This window comes from Ailuropoda melanoleuca, chromosome 8 (assembly GCF_002007445.2).
Source record: "Ailuropoda melanoleuca isolate Jingjing chromosome 8, ASM200744v2, whole genome shotgun sequence".
Taxonomy (NCBI): Eukaryota; Metazoa; Chordata; class Mammalia; order Carnivora; family Ursidae; genus Ailuropoda; species Ailuropoda melanoleuca.
The window spans coordinates 70,097,313-70,120,637 of NC_048225.1; the positions used below are offsets into that span (position 1 = coordinate 70,097,313).

A 23,325-nucleotide genomic window follows, 5' to 3' on the forward strand; every position below is an offset into this window, starting at 1 on the left:
GTATATTCAATCAGGGATGTTTTTCATTCCTTTTTTCTAGCAGAAAGGCCATCAGTCACCTTAATCAATGCTGAAATTTCATGATTACTAACCTAATTTAAGATTTTTTTTTCTGATCTCAGCTTTCAGAAGGGGAATAATAAAGTCAACGAGTCCTTGAGTTCTAGGCAGAGAGAGATCCACTCAGTATCCAGGATAAATGATCTAGCCTTCATTTTAAATATGAAGTAGGCATTAGCATTCTTCGGTGGTAATAGACTCACAGAAAAAAATAAATGAGCCTACCTCAATCCTCCCGAAATGGCCCTGAGCAGATTGCATCATTAACCTTAACGTAAACAAAGCAATTTTGGTGACAAACTGAAAAAGTGACTTGAGCGTCCCTGAATGCATTATGCATTCTAAGGACAGAGAGGAATCTCTGCTCCCCTTCAGAGAGGCTGCTGGGGAGCAGCTCTGCCGGTGGAGTATCCCCACATGAGAGTATACACCACATCGGGGGGGCACCTGTGGGTGTTTCACCTTTCTGATACCCGCTCCAGGGGGTCCTGACTGATCCTTTGGCAAACGCTGGTGGGTGAGAAGCTGTCCCTGAGCAGCTATTCTTTCTGCTCTCGTCTTGGACCTGGGCTAGGATGGTCTGAGTTGGGAGCCTCCTAGGAAGGCTGGTGGAGAAATGCTATTCTCAGCTGACTGGCAGAAGAGTGGGATGGGGACCACCCAGTAACTCCACTGACGTTCCCAAGAAAGCGCATAGAGCACAGATACAGAACTGGGATTGCACACCTGGACCATCTTGATCTTCCCGTTGCGCTCCAAGGCGAGGATCAAATACTGCTGTTTTTCCTGGGCTTTCAGGAAAATCAGGTGCCGCAGCCAGTGCTCTTCCTCCTTCCAGTCTTTCCCTTCCGGCAACACTTTCATCTCCTGCCCACTGCCAAAGTCCCAGATTTTAATTGTTCCTGAGCACACAAGAAAAAGACTATGTAGGTACAAGTAATTTATAGAAAGCTTGGCTTTTATCTCAGACAAAAATTGATCTAATTGAAAGCTTTCTGCCAACAATTTATCATATATTTATTTCCTGCTAAGACTGATGTGTGAGTCTCCTTAGTCTTGCTATGCACAGAATACATTTCTGTATGCCTTCATTTGTCACAGGCTGATAAAAATTAACAGGACTAGGCAACGTCTTGAAATTTGTGACAGTTTTCTTGAAACACTCGGACTCTCCTAACTGAGCTTTCTGGCTGAAGTGGATCTTTTCTGCCCTTATTCTTCCAAACCCTCCAGTTTGCTAAATACTCCCCAGTATCCTTCTATTTATCTAATATCATGCCACAATAGTCATTCATAGTAAAAGATCAAACCAATGACATCACGTTACCTAAGGTGTTGATGTGTTCGAAGACTTTTGCCCTTATTGGGTAATAAAACATTAAAGAGAATTCCAGCACATAGGAATCTATCAAGCTTTGAGTTGTTTTGTCAGTTACATGGGAAGGAGATGAAACAGCGGTGTTGAGTTTCTTCTTACATTTGAAATCATACTTTCTTTACAGTTAACTTGGGTCATTTGATTTAAGGGAGCTTGATGAAGGGGCCAGGAGATGTGATAAATAGCGTGGTTGTTGAATGGCTATTTCTAGATCATCACTCTGTGTAGGAATCCTCTTCACGTGGGCTTTTCTAGGGGTCACCTCAAGTTTGGAATCTAGTGGACGGCTCTTCGCAGCACTTTCCTTCCTTCACTTGACCCTAATACCACCCCTACTTTGTATCCCCCAGCTCTACTCCTGTTGGACATCCATAATGTTCTCACTGTGCTGTTTTTCTTTCCTTCTGCCAGCTTCTGTCAGCAATACTCACAACTCCTACCATTTATTTGTTCACAACATCATTAAACACTGACTAAATTTTCCCTCTATACTCAGCACTATGCGAGGAGCTGTGAATGCCAAGTGAACAGGCATGGTTCCTGCCCTTGAGGACTTTATGGTCATGGAGGAACACAGTCATACAAACAGTGAAAAGAAGGAATGCTCTCCTTCAGTCCTGGATGTGTGGCCCACAGTGTCACAGCCCAGATTTCCTGCTACGTTGGGACTTTGGCAGTCAGATTTAATGGGGCAGAGAGCAGGGAGAGGAGTTGGTCAGCTTAGGTGGTGGTGGGGTGGAAATGAGGGCTGCTGGCTTGTGAGAGAGCTGTTCCAAGAGCCAGAGAACCCTACTTTGCAGGTGACCTAGGATGGTGCAGCGTCTTTGTCAAGGACCTCTGAGGAGAACCAACTGTCCATGTTTAAGGAAATTCTAGGCCCTAGCGCTAACAATGAGATAGGACTTGCTTGTGTGAAAACAACACTGTCTTAGTCATCTGTATGAATTGCTGATGGTTATGCCTGGTAACAGTTGTGTACATGCTCAGAATTTCTATTATAACTAATTTTCATACGTGTGTAGAGCTTTCTTAAGAACCGTCCCACATGCGGAGCACTGCGTTTATTCACGCCCCATCAACTTAGCATTCATGATTTCTTTTCACGTGTACTGTGATCCGTCACACTTTGAAAATCAGACTTTCACATCAGGATGTGCACTCATCCCACCAACTGGCTTACAGGCAAGAATTTCTTTAGTAAATATATCTCTAGAATAAATAAACTATGAGTAGTGCATGCAAGTTGGTCATATTGTCTAGATAAAGTAGTTCTTTTGTGGGAGGTCAGAGCAGGGTGAGGTGAAGGTGAGGCAGGCTGGAGTGCTGGAGTGCTTGGTTCCAGAAAGTTCTACGCAGTGCTCCATCACAGGAGGAGCAGCAAGGGACATAACACCACCTGAGCCTGACATCCTCTCAAGTTTGACGTGGCGCATGGCCCCAAGGAACTGGGACTCATAAACGAGTCCAACACAGAATTCTGGGTGTTGTATAACAATGTTGGCTGGATTTCTGTCTGGTCCCCAGAGCTACTGTTGGTAAAAATATTATCAGCAAGCACAAAGTCTAAACATCCATCTCTTAGCTGATGGTCCCCAAAAGTAAAAGGACGAAAGGAGTCAGTGCAACACAAGTCCTGCCAAAGGTAGAATGAGATGCGCGTGAAAGACCTTCACAAACGTGACAGCAATAATATGAGTGTGATGTGAGGTACGGTGACAGTACTGTGATGCCCATTCTGTCGGGAAGAGCAGCCTCTCTGGCACGAGGACATATTCCAGCTGGTTCACGCTCTCTCTCTAATCACACAGTGAGTTCCTAGCACAAATTCTCAGGGCACTAAAGCAGGGAGGCCATATTCTGGATGGGAATCTGACCATTGTACGCTCCTGTGGCAAAAAGAAATCCAGTTTCATCAACAGCTGCAGAAGTCAGTTCAACACTGAAGCCATGAGGGTCTAAAATCTGGTATACTTGGAGGCCAGTCTCAAGTTCCCAAACCTGTAGGAAAGAAAAAAAAAATCAAATCATCCATATACCCTTCAGCTCTTATGAAAATTTAACAGTATTCAAAGCAGCCTCAGAATGGGTACTATGCTCTTCTAAAATCTTTTCCAACATTCTGCCCTGAATGTTGGTTTGATCAAAGAAAGTTCTAAAAGATGCAGTGCCATCTAGTCATTCCTGTGGGATCCTGGAGCGTGTCTGCGGCACACCGAGGTGGCCGAGACAGGCAGCGACTATTTTAGGCAGCCTTGGCTGTGGAGGAAGTAGCCAATTTTGCTACTGTGAGCACGAAACAAGATTAGTGGCCAGACAGCAATGTAACCATTACAAGTACAGCAGACAAAATCAGACTGGATTTATTCCCTGTTGACCCTCATCCAAATTAGCTAGGAGTCACAGGACAGAATCTCTGGGAACAGCATGGAATCTAAGAGAACCTTGAGGAAGGAGCTCATTGACTTTTCCAAGAAGTGTTCTAATTAGGGACATGGGCCTTGCTCTTGGAGGGAGAGAGAGACTTCAGAGAAGGCTGTCTGTGTAATCAGGCTGGGGGTAATCAGAAAATCCAGAAACATGTCAGGATACATCATTGTCTCCCTTTGGAAACACAGTCAAGGCTCTAGACCTTCAGCCTTTCGGTCTAAAACTCTCCTTCTTCGTGGATATGCCACGCTCACATGTAAACTAGGCTGCCGGTGAGTAACGGAGCTCACTGGCAAGACAGACGGTCACCCTCAAGGTCTCTGAGGCAGGGGCAGCATGAGCAAAGGGCCGGAGATGGGAGGGCCCATTGTCCCTCCAGGGAGCTGAAAGGCAGTTATTGCAGCTGGAATCAAAGAGGGAGCGCAGGACAAGAGGGACCTGGTGGAATCATCTGGTGGCCAACCAAGGGCCACTGACCGACCTGAATGAGGTCAGTCTGGACCGAAAGCCCACGTTCTCAATCTCTGAGTGCCCCCAGTACAGACAAAGTCCTTAAAGGAGAAGAGAAATGTGTGACATGAACGGGTCTCAGAGGTCACCCATGTTCTGCCTGAAGAATGACTCCTCTTCAAACCATCACTCAAGTATGAAAACTCACCTAGATGCATTCCTTCTCCCCTTCTCCCCTTCCAGAGAAGCCAATTCCCCTCTAGAAGTCAGTATTTCATGAAAACAGAGTAGGTTTGAGTTTTAGTTTTCCTCTACTTACTCTATAAGGCATTATCAGAACCAGGTGATCGTTAACTGAGTTCCGGAGAGTTTGGCCTGAGAAAATCTCCGCAGATGAGCACAGAAGGTCAGAGATCGAGAGGGGACTTAAAGGGTCTGCAGAGGATGCTCTCTACTGCTCCAGATGTCTCCTTTTGGAGAGCATGCATGAAATTAAAGGATGGCCCTCTGAAGCAAACACCACCAGCCATCACTGCTAGATGGCTTTGATGGTCGTAATTACAGACGCACTCCGGATGGCTGCGTACCCCGAACTCGGGGGAGCTCGGTGATGACAACACACCAACCTCAGTACACGTCCCAGCTATGACGCTTACTACTTATGCAATCTGGGGCAAGTGGCTTGATCGCCATGAGTCCTGGTTTCCTCATCTTTAAAATGGAACCCTTTATCTGTCCGCACAGAATCAGTGTGAAGATTAAATAAGATCATGGATTTAAGGCACTTGGCACATGTCCTACATCTCTGGAAGTTATAGTAAACACTACAAATTCCTCTCCCTTCCTTCTTACCATATCCTCTGCCCATAGCTCGGATTTAAAAATCTATCTATCCATCTGTCCATCTAACCATCCATCCATCCATCCATCCACCCTCCCATCTACCCATCCATCCATCCTAGTTACTCTTTTCTTGGTATATTTCCTTTAAAATTCCTATTCCGATAGTAAAAACTAGCTTTATTTATTTAATTGCGGATGCAGCTTAATAGCATGCAGTCTGAGCTGGCTGAAAATACCGGTTTTTCGTGTGTTCGCGATCACTTAAAAATAGCTCTACTGTCGAGTCTCATCACACGTGCCACGACATTGACTTAATCCTTCAAAGACTTATCTCGAAAAAGAGAAAATTCTGCTTTGCCTTTTTCTTTCTGAAGAGCCAATACATACTCACCCTCATGATGGATTCAGAACAGATAGTAAGTACTTGGTGAAAATATCTGTTGTAAAGCATGATGTTGATTTCTCGTTCGTGAGTGCGAGGGATCTGTCTTGTACCTTGCACCATCCTGGTCAGAGGGTACATGTCCATAACACTCGATCCTGGAACAGAGTGAGAATCTCACAAACACCCAACATCAGAAGTTTGGAATCACGAAGGACTTTACCCAATCAGTTGTGTTTGGAAACCACCCACCAGTGAGATTAGTAACATCAATTCCTAGGCTATCCAATGAGGGGAAGACACACGTATTTTCTCTAAGACATTTTTTGACAAATAAAGTAAATGTTATTCAGCAAGAGAAAAGCATTCATTGGGGGCGTCTTTAATTTTCAAGCGCAGGCCATTTGGATTCATTGATATCCTCTTTTCAGTGATCCCAATTTTTCTATTTTTATAGAGTCTACATTTTTCCTTCTTGAGAGTGCCTGCCGTGTGCCTCTCCATCTGGCGTATAGTAATCACAGGGATGGGCAGCTTTCTGAGGAAGGTAAGCTTCCACTTAGTGATTGGAATTTATTGTCAGAGAGCCTTTTCTGACCAACAACCGATAAAGCACTCTGACCATGGCCTTATTAAATGTAATGAATGAGAATGGTTACACACCCATGCCTGCAATATCAATGTTAAATAAGATTAATTTCCAAATCAACGTGGGGAAGTAGGTGGAGAGCAGGTATTCCTTATTTGCATTTTCCTAAGGGTGCTGGTTTGGTTTTACAGGGATAATACAAAAGGCAAATGTGATTTAACTCTCAAAATCAACCATGTATTCTGTTTTGGTGTAATGTCTAGAAATATAAATAAGAAACTCAATGCATTTCAAAGATCAAACAAAATGAAACTTCTCTGTTTTACTGATGTGGAGATTAAATTATCAAAGGTCAACACTTTGTATTACAGAGTTTCTCACACTTTCCAATCTCACCTGTAGGAAAAGGAGCCCCAGGAGTTAATGAAGCCCTTTCCTAAGCTCCTTAAAGTTTAAGATAAAGTCTGTTCATCTGTAAAGAAGGACTTAAAAAGTTTTTCTGGTAATATTTCTCAGTTCAAATATCCTAATATGGAAATATGAGAGGAATATGGTAGGCAGATAACCAACTCTTGGAACTTCCTGGTAGACCCTTTAACATTATATCGTGACTAGCCCTATTTAGAACCGACAACAACGAAGCCAGATATGCTTGTGAACCGGCGGTAATCCTCTATGTTTTTGGCTAGTTACACTACTGTGGACACAATGTGGTTACAGAGAAAGAACATGGCTTCAGAAGCCAGATGCTTTGGGATTGAATCCCAGCTCTACCTTTTAACCTGGTGGGTTTTTGTTGTTGTTGTTGTTGTTTTATTAGAGAGAAAGCGTGCGCGCGAGTGCACGTAAGTGGGGTGGGGGGCGCAGAGGGAAAGAAACTCAACTAGACTCTGCACCGAGCACGGAGCTCGACATGGGGCTTGATCTCACAACCCTGAGATCATGACCTGAGCCGAAATCAGGAGCTGGATGCTTAACTGACTGAGCCCCCCAGGTGCCCCCAACCTGGTGTTTTCCTACTAGTCAGTTGAACTGTTTAATATTTGGTGTGTCATTTATAAAACAGGACAAGTAATCATTCCTACCTCCTGTGGCTGTGCAGGTCAAGTGAAATAAAGTACACGAAAGCACTTTGTAGAAGGACTTCACGAGAGGGAGTCGTCACAACGGAGGAATGACACAAATGACGGTGACAGTAACAACAGTATACTCTACAAAGCATTTCCAGAATGGGGGGCTGCTGTCATTGGGGTTTAGAAGATTACTATGGCAGCTCCTTTGGAATCAAAGCATGAAGTCTGGGAGATAAGCTTCTGGGAGATAATTCTGATGTCAAGTTGATGGCTGAAGTCAATATAAGCGATACACAAAGCCATATATTTTTGTAAGCAAAGTACTATCAGAATTACATAAAATTGGGATGCAATCTTGATTTTCCTCCTCCTCCTTTTCCTTCTTCTTTTGTCTTGATACTTGAGTCCTTAATTACTCTGGTGATAAATGGGTTGGAAATGCTGAGCCTACTAATCGAACATGCAAGTAGGGGTACTAGGAGAAAATACGCTTGTAGTTATTAGCATGTTATTTTTGGAAGAACTAAAATAGAAGAGGAGTGCTTACACCTATAATTAAGTTCTTCTTTGCAAGATATAAAATTATCTGTCAAGCATGAAGTGCTAGTTCACTCCTAATCCAGAAAAAAACAAACAAACCCAGGTTAAAAATAATTATATTGTCCACCAGCAGAGATAGCACCAACCATGTCTCTGCCCTAATTAATCCCACAGGAACTCAGAACAGGTGGTTAGTGGGAAAACGCTTAGGAAATGCATTCAGGGTTGGTGTTCCAGAAGGAAGAAGTATTGTTAATATCGTTCATTTTTCATCTAAAGCCTGAAGGCATGCTTGTGAACAGCGTTTAACCTAAATGCCTAGCAGAACCTTTTGTGTCTTTAGGAAGCATGTTTTTAAGAGGCAACAAGTAAAGGAGGGAACAAATCTGTTGATGTCAGCACTGTGGATCTCTCATTTGGGACTCTATCCTCTCTCCACTTTATTGTCTAGATGCAAAGGCGGGTGAGAAGGTCAGCACCTAACTGTCTCAGTGCCAGAATGCATGGGGCCAAATTGCCTCACAGAAGAAAGGGGGCATTGAAGCTGGTGTAGCCACTCAAAGATGGCTCCTATTTCAGCTCCTAAGAGTCAAAACAGAGCTGGTTTTGCCTTTTGTGCAGCAACACGTCACACACAACTTCTTGCTTTCCCCAAGGCCACCTTCCTTGGCTCAAGGACTTAGCGCACTGACCTGGTTTTCTCAAGCAAGTGCAGTTACACATTTTATCTACCTGGCCATGGAAAGACAGGAAGGAGTGGAAGTGAATTAAATATCTACTGTGATGAATCCCAGTTAACACATTCATTCCCCTTCCACTTCTGTTTTTCTTCTGGTTAGTGCTCAAGTGCTAGTTAAAAAAACACTGAAAGTCAAGATATGAGTTTTGTCTGCCATTAATCGGGTCCACTTACCTGTAATAAGCATGCCATGACTGGCATCGTACACCATAGAATAAATCTGCATGTCTCCCGGACCTCCGTGGCTGTCATGGAACACTTGCAATAGTGAAAGGGTCTGTATATCCCACACCCTGAAGGCCTGGGAGAAGAAAGAACACAGTTCACCACTTTTACACCTTATGTTCCCCACTCAAAGCATTTTCAGAGTCTGCAGTACGCTCTTACGAACGTGCAGCAACTATGATTTATACGACGAGCACACACTTGCTAAACTCCAGTTTGGTTCTTGGTTCAATTACTCTTGGTTAACATCAAAGAAAAAGAGCAGCAGTGATTAAAAATTTGCTTAAAGGGACTGGATTTTTCTATCATTACAGAGAAATATAGTATTTATTATTCTTTAAGAATTTGGAGGACTGATCGTGACTTAACAGTTCAAATGAAGACACCTTTCTCCCTACACTATGGATTGGAAATTAGACAGAAGACATATTTTAAGTGGAGGGTTTCAAATTGCTCTTTTATGACTTAAAAGGATGGAACTTCGGGGCACCTGGGTGGTTCAATTGGCTGAGCGTCCGGCTCTTCATTTCGGCTCAGGTCTTGATCTCAGGGTCTGAGACCAAGCCCAGCATCAGACTGCACTCAGCGTGAAGCCTGCTTGAGATTCTCACTCTTCCTCTCCCTCTGTCCCTTCCCCAACTTGTGCTCTTTCTGTAAACCAATTAATCAATAAAATCTTTTTTAAAAAAAGAAAAGGATGGGACATCTTACTAAATGAGGTGTCTAAGAGTTTCCCCCTCCTCCTGTCCAGGGATGTAAGAATTACAGAAAGCAGTTTTTAGGGATGGGTTGGATACAGTAAGAGTGTGGGGAAATAGGTTATTTAAGCTCTCCTTTGAGAAAGGAAAGAACTATGTAATTACCTAAATAGAGCTTGGGTTGTTATAAGAGAATAGAAAGAAAAATAAAGTATAAATTCAGCAAAAGTAGGTCAAGTTTACCCTTTGTCACTTGAAATAACTGGTCCGTCTTAGTCTTCTTCATTATTCTGTTTTTGTAAGCAAGTTATAGTGTGATTGAGTTTCAGAAAGAAGCGTGATTTGATCAAGGTGATGTTTTCTATCATGCATCCTTGAATAATATTTTCACTTTATAACAGTCATTATTAACCTGTTAAATTGGAATATTTGCTGAGTAAATGAGTGATCACTGTAGAACAAGATATAAAACTTTAAGTAGTTTTGTTCACAGGGAGATAACTGACTTCTTATTTGAGACACTTGTAATTGAGTTAAATGAGTTCAAAACCTCACTGTTGCAAAGGCAGTTTGATTCTTTTATGTAGGAGCATAAGGATGTCTAAGTCATGTGAGTTAGGGAGCACTGGTAAGGAGTTTGGCCTCAAATGCAGATCCTTGGGGCGCCTGGGTGGCTCAGTCGTCAAGTGTCTGCTTTCGGCTCAGGGCATGATCCCGGAGTTCTGGGATTGAGCCCCATGTCAGGCTCTTTCACCGGGAGCCTGCTTTCCTCTCCCACTCCCCCTGCTTGTGTTCCCTCTTTCGCTGGCTGTCTCTCTCTGTCAAATAAATAAAATCTTAAAAAAAAAAAATGCAGACCCTCGGTAGGCCAGTATTACTCAGAACCCATACGGCTGGAAGTTACTTCCTTTGTTCTAGTAAAAATGCAAATTTGGGGTAGTTGCTAGAATATTGAACCTTTCAGTTTTCTGTATTGTAGGGTAGGCAAGTATAACGGACTCTTCATGAATTTAGGTTCAGAGTCCAGAATGAGAGACAAGTAGGAGAAGAACGTGACAGTAGAATGGAAACGTGCCAAAGAAACTTGTCCCGATTTAAATTGTTTCTGATTGTACCGCTTTGGCCGAGATGCATTCAGGGTTGGCAGGCTTTCTGCCATATGTATACGCTCTGAAGCACGGTTGCTGGAAAGAACAAGGGAAGGGGCAGAAGAGGATTTGGATTTCCGTTCAAGCACATCACGTAAACTCCTGGAGCCTCAGTTTTCTTGTTTCTAGAATGGACATACAACACCGGCACTCTGTTCTTCACTGAACTGATGTGAGCAGGTTTTAAAATCTGTAATGTCTTCTACAGAGCAGGGCTGTTTTCTTTGTTCATATTTCTCTCTTTTTCAGAGCTTGGTGCTTTAGGTGTTCTGTGTGATTTTAGGGACGGGGTGACTGTTGGGCTGGCAGATCCTGCCGCACCTGTCCTGGGGTTCCACGTGTCATCTCTGTCACTGTTACACCAAACTGCTCCCCATTTCCAAAACCCTCCTTCTCATTCTGGTCTCTGGGCACAGCACCTACTCTTCCTATCATCTGCAATTTCCTTTCAACATCCCTGCTGTATAGTTAACTGCTACTCTTTCCTCAATCTGTTATAAAGAGAATTAAGGAGTTACAGTTCCATACGTTCATGCCTTGATGTGCCATTTCTTCTCCAAACACAGAGAAATAGTAAAGAATATATAAAAAAAGAGAAAGCAAAAAGAAACAGCGCGTCTTCAAAGCAAGACGCATACATCTATAGATCCAAGCAAGACAGATGCACAGAGCGAAGGACGGGCTGCCCCAGGGACGCGTGCCCGGGATCGGACCGGGCAGGGGCAGCAGGAGAGCCGCCCCAGGCAGGTGGGACCAGAGGCACCGAGCGCTTCGTGGCAGAGCCTGGAGCAACTCTCTAGTCCGGAACGGGGAGACCGAGCCGCTTTTGTTCACTTTCACCTGGAGGTACAGGGTTTAGAAAGCTGTGAGACCAGGGAGCAAGGAGGAACGTGCCTTCGACCGGGAACTAAACCAAGACTACTTCTGGCTCAGGAACGAGACCTATTTCTACACTGCAGCCCAAGAGGCCAGGCTGGGGAAGTTACAGATATGGAAGACGGAGCCTAGAAACCTGTGTAGAAGAAACTATAATTTTTAGGAAAACTTAGAAGAGGATATCTTTACGAACTTGAGTTGAAAACGATTTCTTGAATAAGCACAAAAAGCACGAGCCATAAAAGATTGATTCTTTTAACTAAGTTACAATTAAAGCTCTCTGTTCAACCGAAGCCACAACCCCAAAGCCACAAAGGGTAGAAACAAGTCCAAAGTTCGTTGGCCAAGGTGATACATGTGTAATGCACATACAACAGAATCCTGTGCCCCAGTTAAAATAAATGAACTAGAGCTGTATGTAATAACATGGATAAATCTCAAAATACAGTGCTGAGGGGAAAAAAGGAAATTTCAGTAGGATTTATTCACAGAGAACATTGAAACAGGCAAAATAAGACTATTCACAGTTTCAGGACACCTATATATGTACTAATTGTATAAAAACATAGCACTTGTTGCAAGTTGAAAAATCCAAAAACTCACCCCCTTTGGACAACTCCCATTGGTCACCCTCCTAATTTAGATGTCCCACCTGTAGATGCCCATAATACCCGTCCACATGAATAGCAATGAGCAATTGTCATATCATGATTTGCTAAGGGTCCTTCTCTACTAAACCATAACTCGCTTGAGAGAGGAACTACATGCTATCTATTTCCCCAGTGTCTTATGCAGAACACATACTTAGTTAGCCTGGTTATTTGGCTGGGTTTGGGTCTGCTCTCTTGTTTATCCCCTGTCTTGGTCCAGGACCTTGTAGGAATTTACAGAAGTGCAGCAATGCAGAGACAGTCAGAACTCACAGTGTAACTAGATAAATCAATTAATAAATGGGACCGCATCAGCAAACATAATTCATCAACTCTGTTTGAAAACTCTACACGTCTATGTGCCAGGAGTGAGGACTGTTTTGATTCAACCAGGTTTCCTGGCTTTTCTTGCAAACTCAATACCAATCACTATTATCCAAATGCATTAATAAAGTGCTCTTTTGGGGGGGCGCTTAGTAGGTTAAGCATCTGCCTTTGGCTCAGGTCATGATCTTGGGGTCCTGGGATCAAGCCCTGCATCAGCCTCCCCGCATGGCGGGGAATCTGCTTCTCCATCTCCCTCTGCCCCCCACCGCTCCTGTACTCTCTCTAATAAATAAAATAAAACAAAACAAAATGAAATGAAATGAAATGAAATGAAATGAAATGAAATGAAATGAAATAAAATAAAGGATTCTTTTTTTTCCTTGCTGGGTATTTATTATAGAGTGACCAAGAGCAATATATCTGATGTGTAGGAGTTGGCCTGAAATACATAAAAAAGAATTATAAAAAGGTGCAAAACTAACATGACATGCACAATTCCTTATACAGCAAGTAACTCTGGAACTCCGAGCTAGGTGCTACAGAAGTGAACAATCAAGAGAAGCACTATTACAGCTGTTCTTGAACAGACTTTGATCTGGTCAGGAGAGTAGATACAACACAAGTAATTACCATGCACTGTAAGAGTTATTGAACAGATGCTTGAACTGTGCCATGTTCAAACTTGTATTGGCAGAAGTTTTTAGAATTGCAGTATCATTTAGATAGAGGGAAGGACCTGGGAATTCAGCATTTCTGATTTGTCAAGGGAAGCTGGGATTTTGCCAGCCCCCCTAATTTTACCCAACAACTACAAGATATTAATTAGATTTTAGACCCCCGATGAATCATATTAGGGCTACATGATTTTACATTGGAAGAGTCTGAAAATATCTGATATTATGACTCTTTTGAGGGTTGACATAGTATTATAGACGAATATTATATTTGAAAATAAATATGTATAAGAGTATAGTACAAACAGTAGGCATTCGATGTTACTTGTGTATGAATTCAATGCAAAGATGCATTTTTAAGCTCTTACAAATAACAAGAGGAAAAAAAATTTTTGCTATGTGAAACTAAAACTGTTAGTTTTGTTATCTGGTTCCTACATTTTTCCTGTGCGATAACTGGCAAACAGAAATGAAATGAAGCCAGCCAGCATGCCTTTGAAAAATTAACTTTTTAAGGACCAAGTTATTAGATGTGTCTACTAGAAAATTTCAAACTGTACAAACACCAAAGTCCCCTTTCCCACCTCCCCACTCCTTCTGGGCTCTCCAGTTCTACTTCTTAGGTTAATCACTGTTGGCAATATTGCTTCTGGAGACAGACAAACTCAGCTGAATCCTCCTTCACCACTTACTCGCTGTGTGACCTTGGGCAAATCACTAAACATCTCTGAGCCTTAGTTTTTACCTTTGTAAGGGAGATTATACCAGAACCTATCTCGTGCAGTTGTCACAAACATTAAATGAGGTCACATGTAGGAAGAGCTCACATCTATGTGAGGGCACACTAACTACTTAAATTTACTTCATTCTTTCTAACGGCTGCATAGTGTTCTGTTGTACAGATGCTCTATAATTTATTCTAATTAGTCCCCAGCTGATGGAGCTAGACTTTTTTCTTTTCTTTTCTTGTAGTAAAGTACTAGTGAACCCCCTGTATATGCAATTTTTGTATAGTAGTCTAGACATACCCGTTTGATAAATTCGTAGAGGTGGAATTTTTGTGTCAAAGGCTGTGAGCATTTTAAGTTTTGCTAGGTTGCCAGATCAACCTTGCCTTTTGAGATTACGATTTCATGACTTCTTGATTTCAAGTTGCAAAACCAGCTTTCATAATTGGCTCCACTTCTCTAGGAGAGCAGAACTGGATGTTTTTGTCATTACTAGGTTTTGCCATCAAAGATTTTTGGCAGTTTTGCCTTATTTACTCAACTAGATTTTTAACTCCTTTCGGGCAGAGATGACATCAAAAGATGTTTAGGCACCGGGCAGGATACAATATGAGGCACTTAGCAGGGGCTCCTATATTGACTGACTCATACTAACACAGTAGAAGTCAAGATTCCTAGTAGGATAGCTCTGAGATACAACCAGTTCACCTGCCAAAGAACCATGTCAGACGTTTTCAAGAATTATATTTACCAAGACATGAAAGTTAGTGTCAACAATATACTCAGATAGTTACTTTAGGTAGACTGTAGGGAATACGTATGTGTGTACATGCAAACGTGTGTGTGTGTGTGTGTGTGTGTGTGTGTAAGGGGTGGAGGTCCTGAAAGCTGATGGGAGTGGAGGGTGCGGCCAAGAGGAAGCAGTCCCACAGGGCAAAACTCAGGAACATCATGGCCCACCTCAAGCAACTGTGCAATGACAGCAAAGTGTCCCAGGTTATATAACTAGAGAGCGATAGCCACAAACAGAAGGAAACTTCATGTGGGGCTGGTTCCCCAATGTCTTTGTAGGCACATCAGCTCCCATGGCCCAGAGCCATCAGCAGGGTCCTCTTTTGAAGATGGTCAGTGAGCTGTCATGGGGTTACAGATTGAAGGAAAACAAAGCCTTTACATAAGCAAAAAGCTTACTTTCTTTGCTTCAGGCTCTTCGAGTTGAGTGTGAATCCCAAAACATGCGTCCTCACCTCCTTTCTCTTAGTTTGTACTTTTTCTTCACAATTGGTCACTTACATTTTTTTAGCTGAAGGTTCCTAACGTGTATTGATCTTCCCCAGAAAATTTTCTGACAGTCACTCTGAGGAAAGATCTGACACAAGTTAACTCTTACTCTTGAGGATGTTTCAAATCAGTTTACCCCAAATCGAATGTCCCAAGCAGTGAAGCAAGGACAGAAGGTGGCAAAATGCTGGGAGTAGTAAAATCAGGCTCTCGATCATGGATGCTTCCAGGCATCCAAAAAGCAAGAAAAAAAAAACCAAACACAACTGGAATTTACCTCATATACAATGATCCCATATGGAAAGAAAGCGTAAAGAGCTAAAGCCAGAAAACAGTTTTGATTTTTATAACTTAAAGGAAATATATTTTAAACGGTCAGCTTTTCTTCCTGTGCCTTGGTCTATCAAGTACCCACATTTCTTATTCACCAAAGACAGACAAGCTCTTGGTGAAGTCTTCACGGAGGACGTGATATTTCACTGAGATTTAAAGGGTGGCTAGACTAGCTGGGTATGGGACGAGAGTGACTGCAGACAAAGGCAGGAGAGAAGGAAGACTTTGGGGAAGAGTTGGGTGAGGTTTAGACTATCTGAAAACAAATAAGTAGCAACTAGAAAGGTATCTGGTCCTGACCATGGAGAGCCTTAAACACTAGAAAAGAGAATTTGAACTTTATTTATAAGGCAAGAGATGTCTTTGAAGATATGTAAGAAGGTACTGACAAGGTTGTAAGTGGGTAAGACGATGATTAACATAACAGTGTAACATTTGGGCGATGGGGAGATGGGAGAGACTTAAGTAGGAGGACCATGAGTGCCTTCTAATGTGTCTCCTTCACTGGGAGCCTGTCAGTAGGTTTGAACTAAGGTCACAGTGTGGGAACAAGAAGGAGGTGCCGGATATGAGAAACATTAAGAGACTTGGAGACTGGCCAGTGGATGGGGTTAGGGAAGCAGAAGGTTTAAAAGTGACTTTGAAGTTGGTCATGGTTCAGTGGGAAACAAATGATATCGTAACAGCTGGAGGAAGATCAGAAGTCAGGAAAAGATTTGAAGAGGAAAATCAATTCAGTTGTAGATAAGCAGAAATTTTGTAAAGAATAAATAAGAACCAAATGGCCCTTCAAGGAACCTTGAAGATAGAGACGTTGAGCATAACAAGAAGAGAGATGCTGGCTGATGAAAGAAGGTTCTGGATGGGGCAGTATTTGACTAGGAGAACGAGAGCAGGGATTTGATTCAGGAAGCAAGAGAAATGCTTGTTCTTGGGCAGGAGGAAAAGAAGAGAAAGCAGCAAAAAATACAGGAAAAATGGAAATATTTTGAGGTGGAAAAGACAGAAGTTAATGAAGCGACCTCGACATTCTCAGCCCAGCAGAAGACAAGGTAGCTTGTGGAGAGTGAGGAATGGGGTCAGGGGCTCAGGGAGAGTAGGGACTGTGTTTAACTGTCATGGAGACTTGACAGGTACTCAGCACAAGACGAATATAAATGACTGCCTGGCAAACTATAAGAGACTCTTAAAGACAGAGAACAAACAGGGCCATTGGAGGGGAGGTGGTTGGGGGGATGGGCTAAATGGGTGACGGGGATTAAGAAGGGCACTCTTTGTGAGGAGCACGGGCTGTTGCATGTAAATGATGAATCACTGAATTCTACTCCTGAGACCAATTCTACGCTATATGTTAGCTAACTTGAATTTAAATAAAAAAAAATATATAGAGACATATATATATAAATGAGTAGCATCGGAAGCACGATTTTTTGGAAAGCCTCCCCCTGTCCCATGCCACGGACCACACCCCCAATCCCCATAATCTGCACCTGTGTAGCCATAATGGCAGTTCAGCACCAATGCAGATAGATCAACCCAAGTCCCGTCCCCGCTATGGAGAGTGGAGAGCACCTGCCTTTCTGATAACTGCTGATGTTTATTGAGAACCGCTTACTAATCTCATTTCATCTTCACATCAACGCTATGAGGAAGGTACTCTGCTAGCCTCCTTGGCAGTCTCAAATAACTCATCCCAGGTCACTACCTGTACCTGTCAGAGTCAGACTTTGACTTAGGTTTGCCCAGTTTTCAAGGCCGTTCTCTTAGCCATGTTGCCTGGGGGCAAGACAGTAGCACCATCATCACTGAGGACAGTATCTTAGACACAGTCATCAATAGGACGGCGTCCAGCCAATTTGTAGGCCAGGCTGGCAACCCCTCTGGCTTGCTCTGATGTTATTCACCTGGCACCTGGTTTCAGGACACTGCTTCTCGCTCCAAGGCTCGCTCCCAACCTAGTGAACTGCGCCCTTTCTCGGGTTCCCTCATATCGCTTCCAGAGTGAAAATTTAAAAAAAAAAAAAGAAAAAAGAAAAGCAACTGCTAACCCATTTGTAATCTGTTAGACGTCATCACAGTATGTATATTTCTCTCCTCAGCAGAAAGAAGAAAAATAACCTTTGCTACCTAGAGTTGTGCTTGAGAAAGTTGCCAGCCATGGTCCCCTTGGTCTTGGGAAGGAGATGAAAGGAAGTCTGCGTCCCCCCGGCCTCTGTCAGCGCTGGTCAGCTCGTTGGGAGCTGCAGATGGGGCACGGTGGTGACACGCCTGAGCCCTGGGACTGGAAATACAGGGTTCGCGGTTGCAGAGGTGAAGGATATCTGGGTGGAAGGTCTGCAGAACCAGGAGGATGGATGAAATTTGCTTAAAGGGCTTCAGAAAAGGCATAGCCACCATGTGACTGGCTGACAATGTGGTAAAGCTTGATGTGATGAAAGCTAGTTTATGAAGAAATCTGAAGGACTGTTAGATGTGTAAAACACCTGCTCTTTCTGCTGTCATCAATGATACTACCCCTGCTACTGGCAATGACAGCTTCAGCCAAAACACGTATGTGCCTAGTTCGCCGCTCTCTCTGCCTCAGGTGCGCGTGTCTCGGATCTTTGTGTGGCTGGTGCCTCTGTCATTTGGGCGTCCCCTTTCACGTCCCCTCCTCAGAGGCGATGTGCAGGCAGCTCATGATGTGTCTTCTGCTCACTGTACTGCTTACCCTGCTGTCCTCCACTTTATTTGCTACCTTGTTTGTCTCGCTTCCCCGAGAACGGAAGCTTCCTGTGAAAAGAGCTTTACCTGCCTCATTCAGCGCTCCCTCTCTGGAACCCAGGAGCACCTAAGAGTGTCACATAATAGATGCTCAAGAAATACGTGATCTGACTAAGTCACGAATGAGCTCATTTAATCTTTCCAACAACCCTGTAGGCAAAGCTACATTTTACACATGAAGAAGCCGTGTGGAAAGATACTACGTGATTTGCCGACTGGAGCCGCTGGGATGCTTGAAGGAGCATCAGGTTAAGACGCTCGCTACCTTTACAAGACACTGGAAAGCTGATGTCTTGTGTCTGTTCACCTCTGGGCATGAGTGGCCTGAATGTTTGCTAGAAAGCTATCTTTGTTTCCTTGAATTTCTCTAGAGGGGACTCCAGGTCTCAATTCATAACGTGGTTTAATTTTAGTGCCTCAAAACCTTCACTGTTTTTCCAGTACCATTACAATTTCTTTGTGATTTAATTAAAATTAGAAATAGTTTCCTTATTATAAAAGCAATGCTTATTTACTATAAAAAATAGATAAGAGAAGAAAGAAAAGAAAAAAAACACAAAAAAGAAAAAAATATTTTAATTCATCTCCAATCTTGCACCCAGGCAATCACTAGCATCTTGTTAACCACCCTTGGTAATATAGGATAGCCAAAGATATATTTTAAAATGGGTTAATTTCAGGGCACTGAAGTGGCTCAGCCAGTTAAACATCCAAATCTTGATTTTTGGTTCAGGCATGATCTACAGATCGTGAGATCGAGCCCCACATTGGGCTCTGAGCTCAGTGAGGAGTCTGCTTGAGATTCTTTCCCTCGCCCTCTGCCCCTCCCCACCACTCTCTCAAATAAATAAATTCTTAAAAAAAATAAAGTGGCCTTAGTTTCTTACACACTGTTTCACTATATTTCAAATAATTTATTGTTTAGATATTTTCACATTATTGTTCATCTATATAATGTTGAAAGTCAGTATGATATTTCTATTATGTGAAAGGATACATTATAACTTACCGAATGGAGGGGAGGGGGAATTGGAGGAAGGGGGTCACAAGGTATAAACTTTCAGATACAAGATAAGTAAGCACTGGGGATGTCACATACAGCACGGTGACTGTAGCTGACACTGCTGTGTAGTGTGCAGGGAAGTTGTGGAGAGAGTAGATCTTAAGAGTTCTTATCACAAGGAGAAACTCTTTTCTTTCTTTCTTCCTTTCTTCTTTCTTTCTTTCTTTCTTTCTTTCCTTCCTCCCTCTTTTCTTTCTTTTTCTTCCTTCCTTTCTTCCTTTTCTCTTTTTTTCTTTTCTTTTCTTTTCTTTTCTTTTTTCTTTCTTTCCCTCCCTTCCTCCTTTCCTCCCCCTTCCCTTCCTCCCTTCCGTCCTTCCTCCCTCCCTCCCTTTCTTTTCTTTTTCTTTTCCTTTTTCTTTTCTTTCCTTTCTTTCTCTTTCTTTCTTTGAGATGATGGTTGCTATATTTAGCCATCAGGTAGCTATGTGACCTTGTGCAGGTTACCTAGGTCTCATTTGCCTTTACATTTGCAAAGCCGTGATAATTATTTTATAGGGTTGTTATCAACATCAGGTGAGTCTGAGTACGTAAAACATGGGCCATAGTGCCTGGCACTTGGTGAACATTTGATAAATGGTAATTATTTTTTAAAGATTTTTAAAATTTATTTTAGAGAGAGAAAGAGAGTGTGCATGTGTGTGCATGAGAGGAGGAAAGGGCAGAGGGGGAAAGTCCCAAGTCTGGGACTCTNGTGTGCATGAGAGGAGGAAAGGGCAGAGCAGAGCACGGGGATCCAGGACCCTGAGATCATAACCTGAGCTGAAACCAAGAGAAAGATGCTCAACCCACTGAGCCACCCAGGCGCCCCAATAAACATTAATTATTATTCTAATTCACAGAAAGTGCAAATGTTTATGTAGCCATATTTATTTTTCCTTTAGCCACAGGTGTCATGCTTAGGAGTTCCTCTAGGGATATATGAATATTCACCTGCATTTTCTTCTGGAAAATTCCAGAACTTCCATGTTTTTGTATTTAACATTTATGATCTTTAATATATATGGAATGTATTTTGCGGTTTATAATGAAGTAATCATCTGATTACATATTTTTTCCTTACATGGTTAATCACTTTTCCCAACATTTAATGACCAAACTATCATTGCTCACAGATTTGGAGAGCTACTTTGATCAGACACAAACTCTCATACACATGTGAACTCATTCTCCTCGTTTCTCTTTCCTCATGGATGCGTCCTGACTAGTTCTGCATCAACTACTGCTCTGTTTTATTTATTGCAGCGTTAGGACATGTGTTAGTATCTCGCAGGGAAAAAAATGCCAGCTTATAATGATATTTTCCAACGTTTCTAAGATATTCTTGAATGTCAGTATNTCTGCATCAACTACTGCTCTGTTTTATTTATTGCAGCGTTAGGACATGTGTTAGTATCTCGCAGGGAAAAAATGCCAGCTTATAATGATATTTTCCAACGTTTCTAAGATATTCTTGAATGTCAGTATTTTTTAGATTAACACTACTTGGCAAACTGACAGTTAAATAATCATGAATAGCATTAAAAAATAATAGCATTCGGGGCGCCTGGGTGGCACAGCGGTTAAGCGTTTGCCTTCGGCTCAGGGCGTGGTCCCGGCGTTCTGGGATCGAGCCCCACATCAGGCTCCTGTGCTATGAGCCTGCTTCTTCCTCTCCCACTCCCCCTGCTTGTGTTCCCTCTCTCACTGGTTGTCTCTATCTCTGTCAAGTAAATAAATAAAAAAAAATCTTTAAAAAAAAATAATAGCATTAAAGATAGCTTGTTTCGTGGAGAATACCTTTTACAGTACCATAGTCTCATTCAGAAACACAGTGTATCCCTCTGTCCATGGTCTTAAATAAAAGTACATCAGAAAAACGTCATAGCTTTCTTAATATAAATAGTGAATATTGCTTGTTAAGGTTATTTCTAGGTATGTCACATTTTTTGCCCTTGTGAGCGCTAGCTCTTTGACCAGTGTGGTTACTGCTCTTACATAGAAATTTATTTATTTTTTAGAAATCGCTATTGTCACAAGCCACCTTGCTAACTTATCTGCTCTTGAAATTTCAAGCTGATTTTGCATGTCAACAGTACTTCAATTTTAAAAATTTAAGCTGATTTTTTTGAAATTTTCAAGGAGACAATCACATTATTTGCAAATACAGTGATTCAGTCTCTTCATATCTAATATTCGTTAACTCATTTTTTCTTATTTGGGTACATTGGTTAGGACATTTAAGACACTGTTTAATGACAGCCCCTGTAACAGAAGCCCAAGCTTTCTGTCTTTGCCCAAAATGTGCTGTCCACAGTGGGGGGGCCGTGCGGCTCCTTCCCAGCGCTGCCTTCCTGCAGGCCTGTCTTCAAACATGAACTTCCACGCGCCCCCGTCAGCAGAAACCGAGCAGAACAGTGGCTCATTTCCTTCTCCCACTGACAATACTTTTCTCAGTAATACCGGCTATTTCCGCCAAAACTGTATGTGTTCTAGATTTTCTACTCAATCCAGTAGTTGGATTGAGGGGAACATGCGGCTGGTTTTACGCTGTTTTCTGTTACCTTTGCAGAGGAGAGGCTGATGACGTGTTGATCCTTCTCGTTCACGACGATCTCCGTGATGCTGAACATGTGCCCCACGAGTTTCCCCACCGGCTTGGTGCTGATGTTGGGGTGCCAGAGCCGGAGAACCTTGTCATCTCCTGGAAGTACGACACGGGATTGTTTTCTCAGGGATACAGCTGGTCCAAGTCCAAAGAGTCCCTCCCACTCAGTGATAGCCTTATCGTCCTTCTAGCACCAAATCACAGTCTGCTTCCTCCAGGACGCCCTCTAGGATTGACTTGCTAAGACGCTAGCCCTGCTTTGGAGCCCCTTCGTCCTGTCAAGGCTGCTTGGGAATAATTGAATTTACACACACAAATGTGAATTCTTATAAATATTTTATGAGTCCTTTTCTTGATTCAGTACGTTCCCACTCATTCATGCATTAATGTATTATTTGTACTTTATTTACTTCCCAAAGTATTTCAGACAGCTGTTCTTTTGTTTTCACATTCAGAGGAAGAGGAAAATTGCACATAATCTCTACCATTATAACAAATAAACTGTCTCCATCTTCCCTTCTAGCACATATCTGTAAGCATATATAATTTACATGCAGTTATTCCATAGCATACATACTATTTTTTTAATTGTTAAAATTATATGGGTACAGAGTAAAAGATTTAAACAATATGCAAGGGTATAATTTCTGTCAAAAAAGTCTTCTTTTCCCCCTCAGAATCCCTACTTCCACTCCCTATAGGTAATCACTGTTCACTTTTTCCCCCTCTTTCTTACAAATAAACTTTTTATTTTCAGAGTTAAGAAAAACACTTTCCCATTCATAAATACTTTGAATTATTTTCAGTAGGTATTTAGATGACCATTTCTCCACAACAAAAGATCACTATCACTTTTATCTTTGATATACCCATTAAAAATATATTATAAATGTTGCCAAAATACAAAAAAAAAAATCACTGCTTCTTAAAATGTATTTTTACCAAGAAATCACAGCATGCTATTTTGAGCAGAGAGGGAGAGACAAAATCAAAGTTTTGTAGAAGGGATTTGTTATTACACGTAGGGTTTGCAGGGCGAGTCACTTTCGGGTTTTTCCAGCTTCAATGTGATATAATTGATAGACAACACTGTGTGAGTTTAAGGTGTGCAACATGATTGTTTGATATGAGTACAGTGCTCGCTTTGGCGGCACATCTACTAAAACTGGAACGATACAGAGAAGATTAGCATGGCTCCCGCGCGGGGATGGAATAAGTCTATATTGCAAGGTGATTACTACAGTAAGGTTAGTTAACACGTGCATCACCTAAGGGTTACCTTTTTTCCTTATCATGAGAACTTTTAAGAATTTCTCTCTTCATAACTTTCAATTATAAATACAATACTGTTAACTGTAGTCTCCATGTGTATATTACATCCCCAGAACCTACTCATCTTCTAACTGGAAATTTGTCCCCTTTTTTAAAATACAAATTTTATATATCCAATATAATTAAAATAATAAAATATAATTCATATCCATCCCCATTTTT

At 42.1% G+C, this 23,325-nt stretch overlaps 1 protein-coding gene and 1 non-coding gene across 2 annotated transcripts in view; one reads left to right on the forward strand and one right to left on the reverse strand.

Annotated features, from left to right (window-relative positions):
• Positions 1–23,325, reverse strand: part of WDR64 (WD repeat domain 64) — a 119,570-nt gene that overhangs the window by 44,630 nt on the left and 51,615 nt on the right. The window contains exons 10-14 of the mRNA XM_034666663.1: positions 21,788–21,927; positions 8,656–8,782; positions 5,550–5,698; positions 3,313–3,436; positions 787–962 (exon numbers count right to left, since the gene is read on the reverse strand). Of these exons, the coding sequence (XP_034522554.1) occupies positions 787–962; positions 3,313–3,436; positions 5,550–5,698; positions 8,656–8,782; positions 21,788–21,927 (716 nt within the window). The remainder of the gene's footprint in view (positions 1–786; positions 963–3,312; positions 3,437–5,549; positions 5,699–8,655; positions 8,783–21,787; positions 21,928–23,325) is intronic.
• LOC117803583 lies at positions 22,967–23,076 on the forward strand. Its single transcript, XR_004627531.1, has one exon. It is a non-coding gene; the product is annotated as a U6 spliceosomal RNA (small nuclear RNA).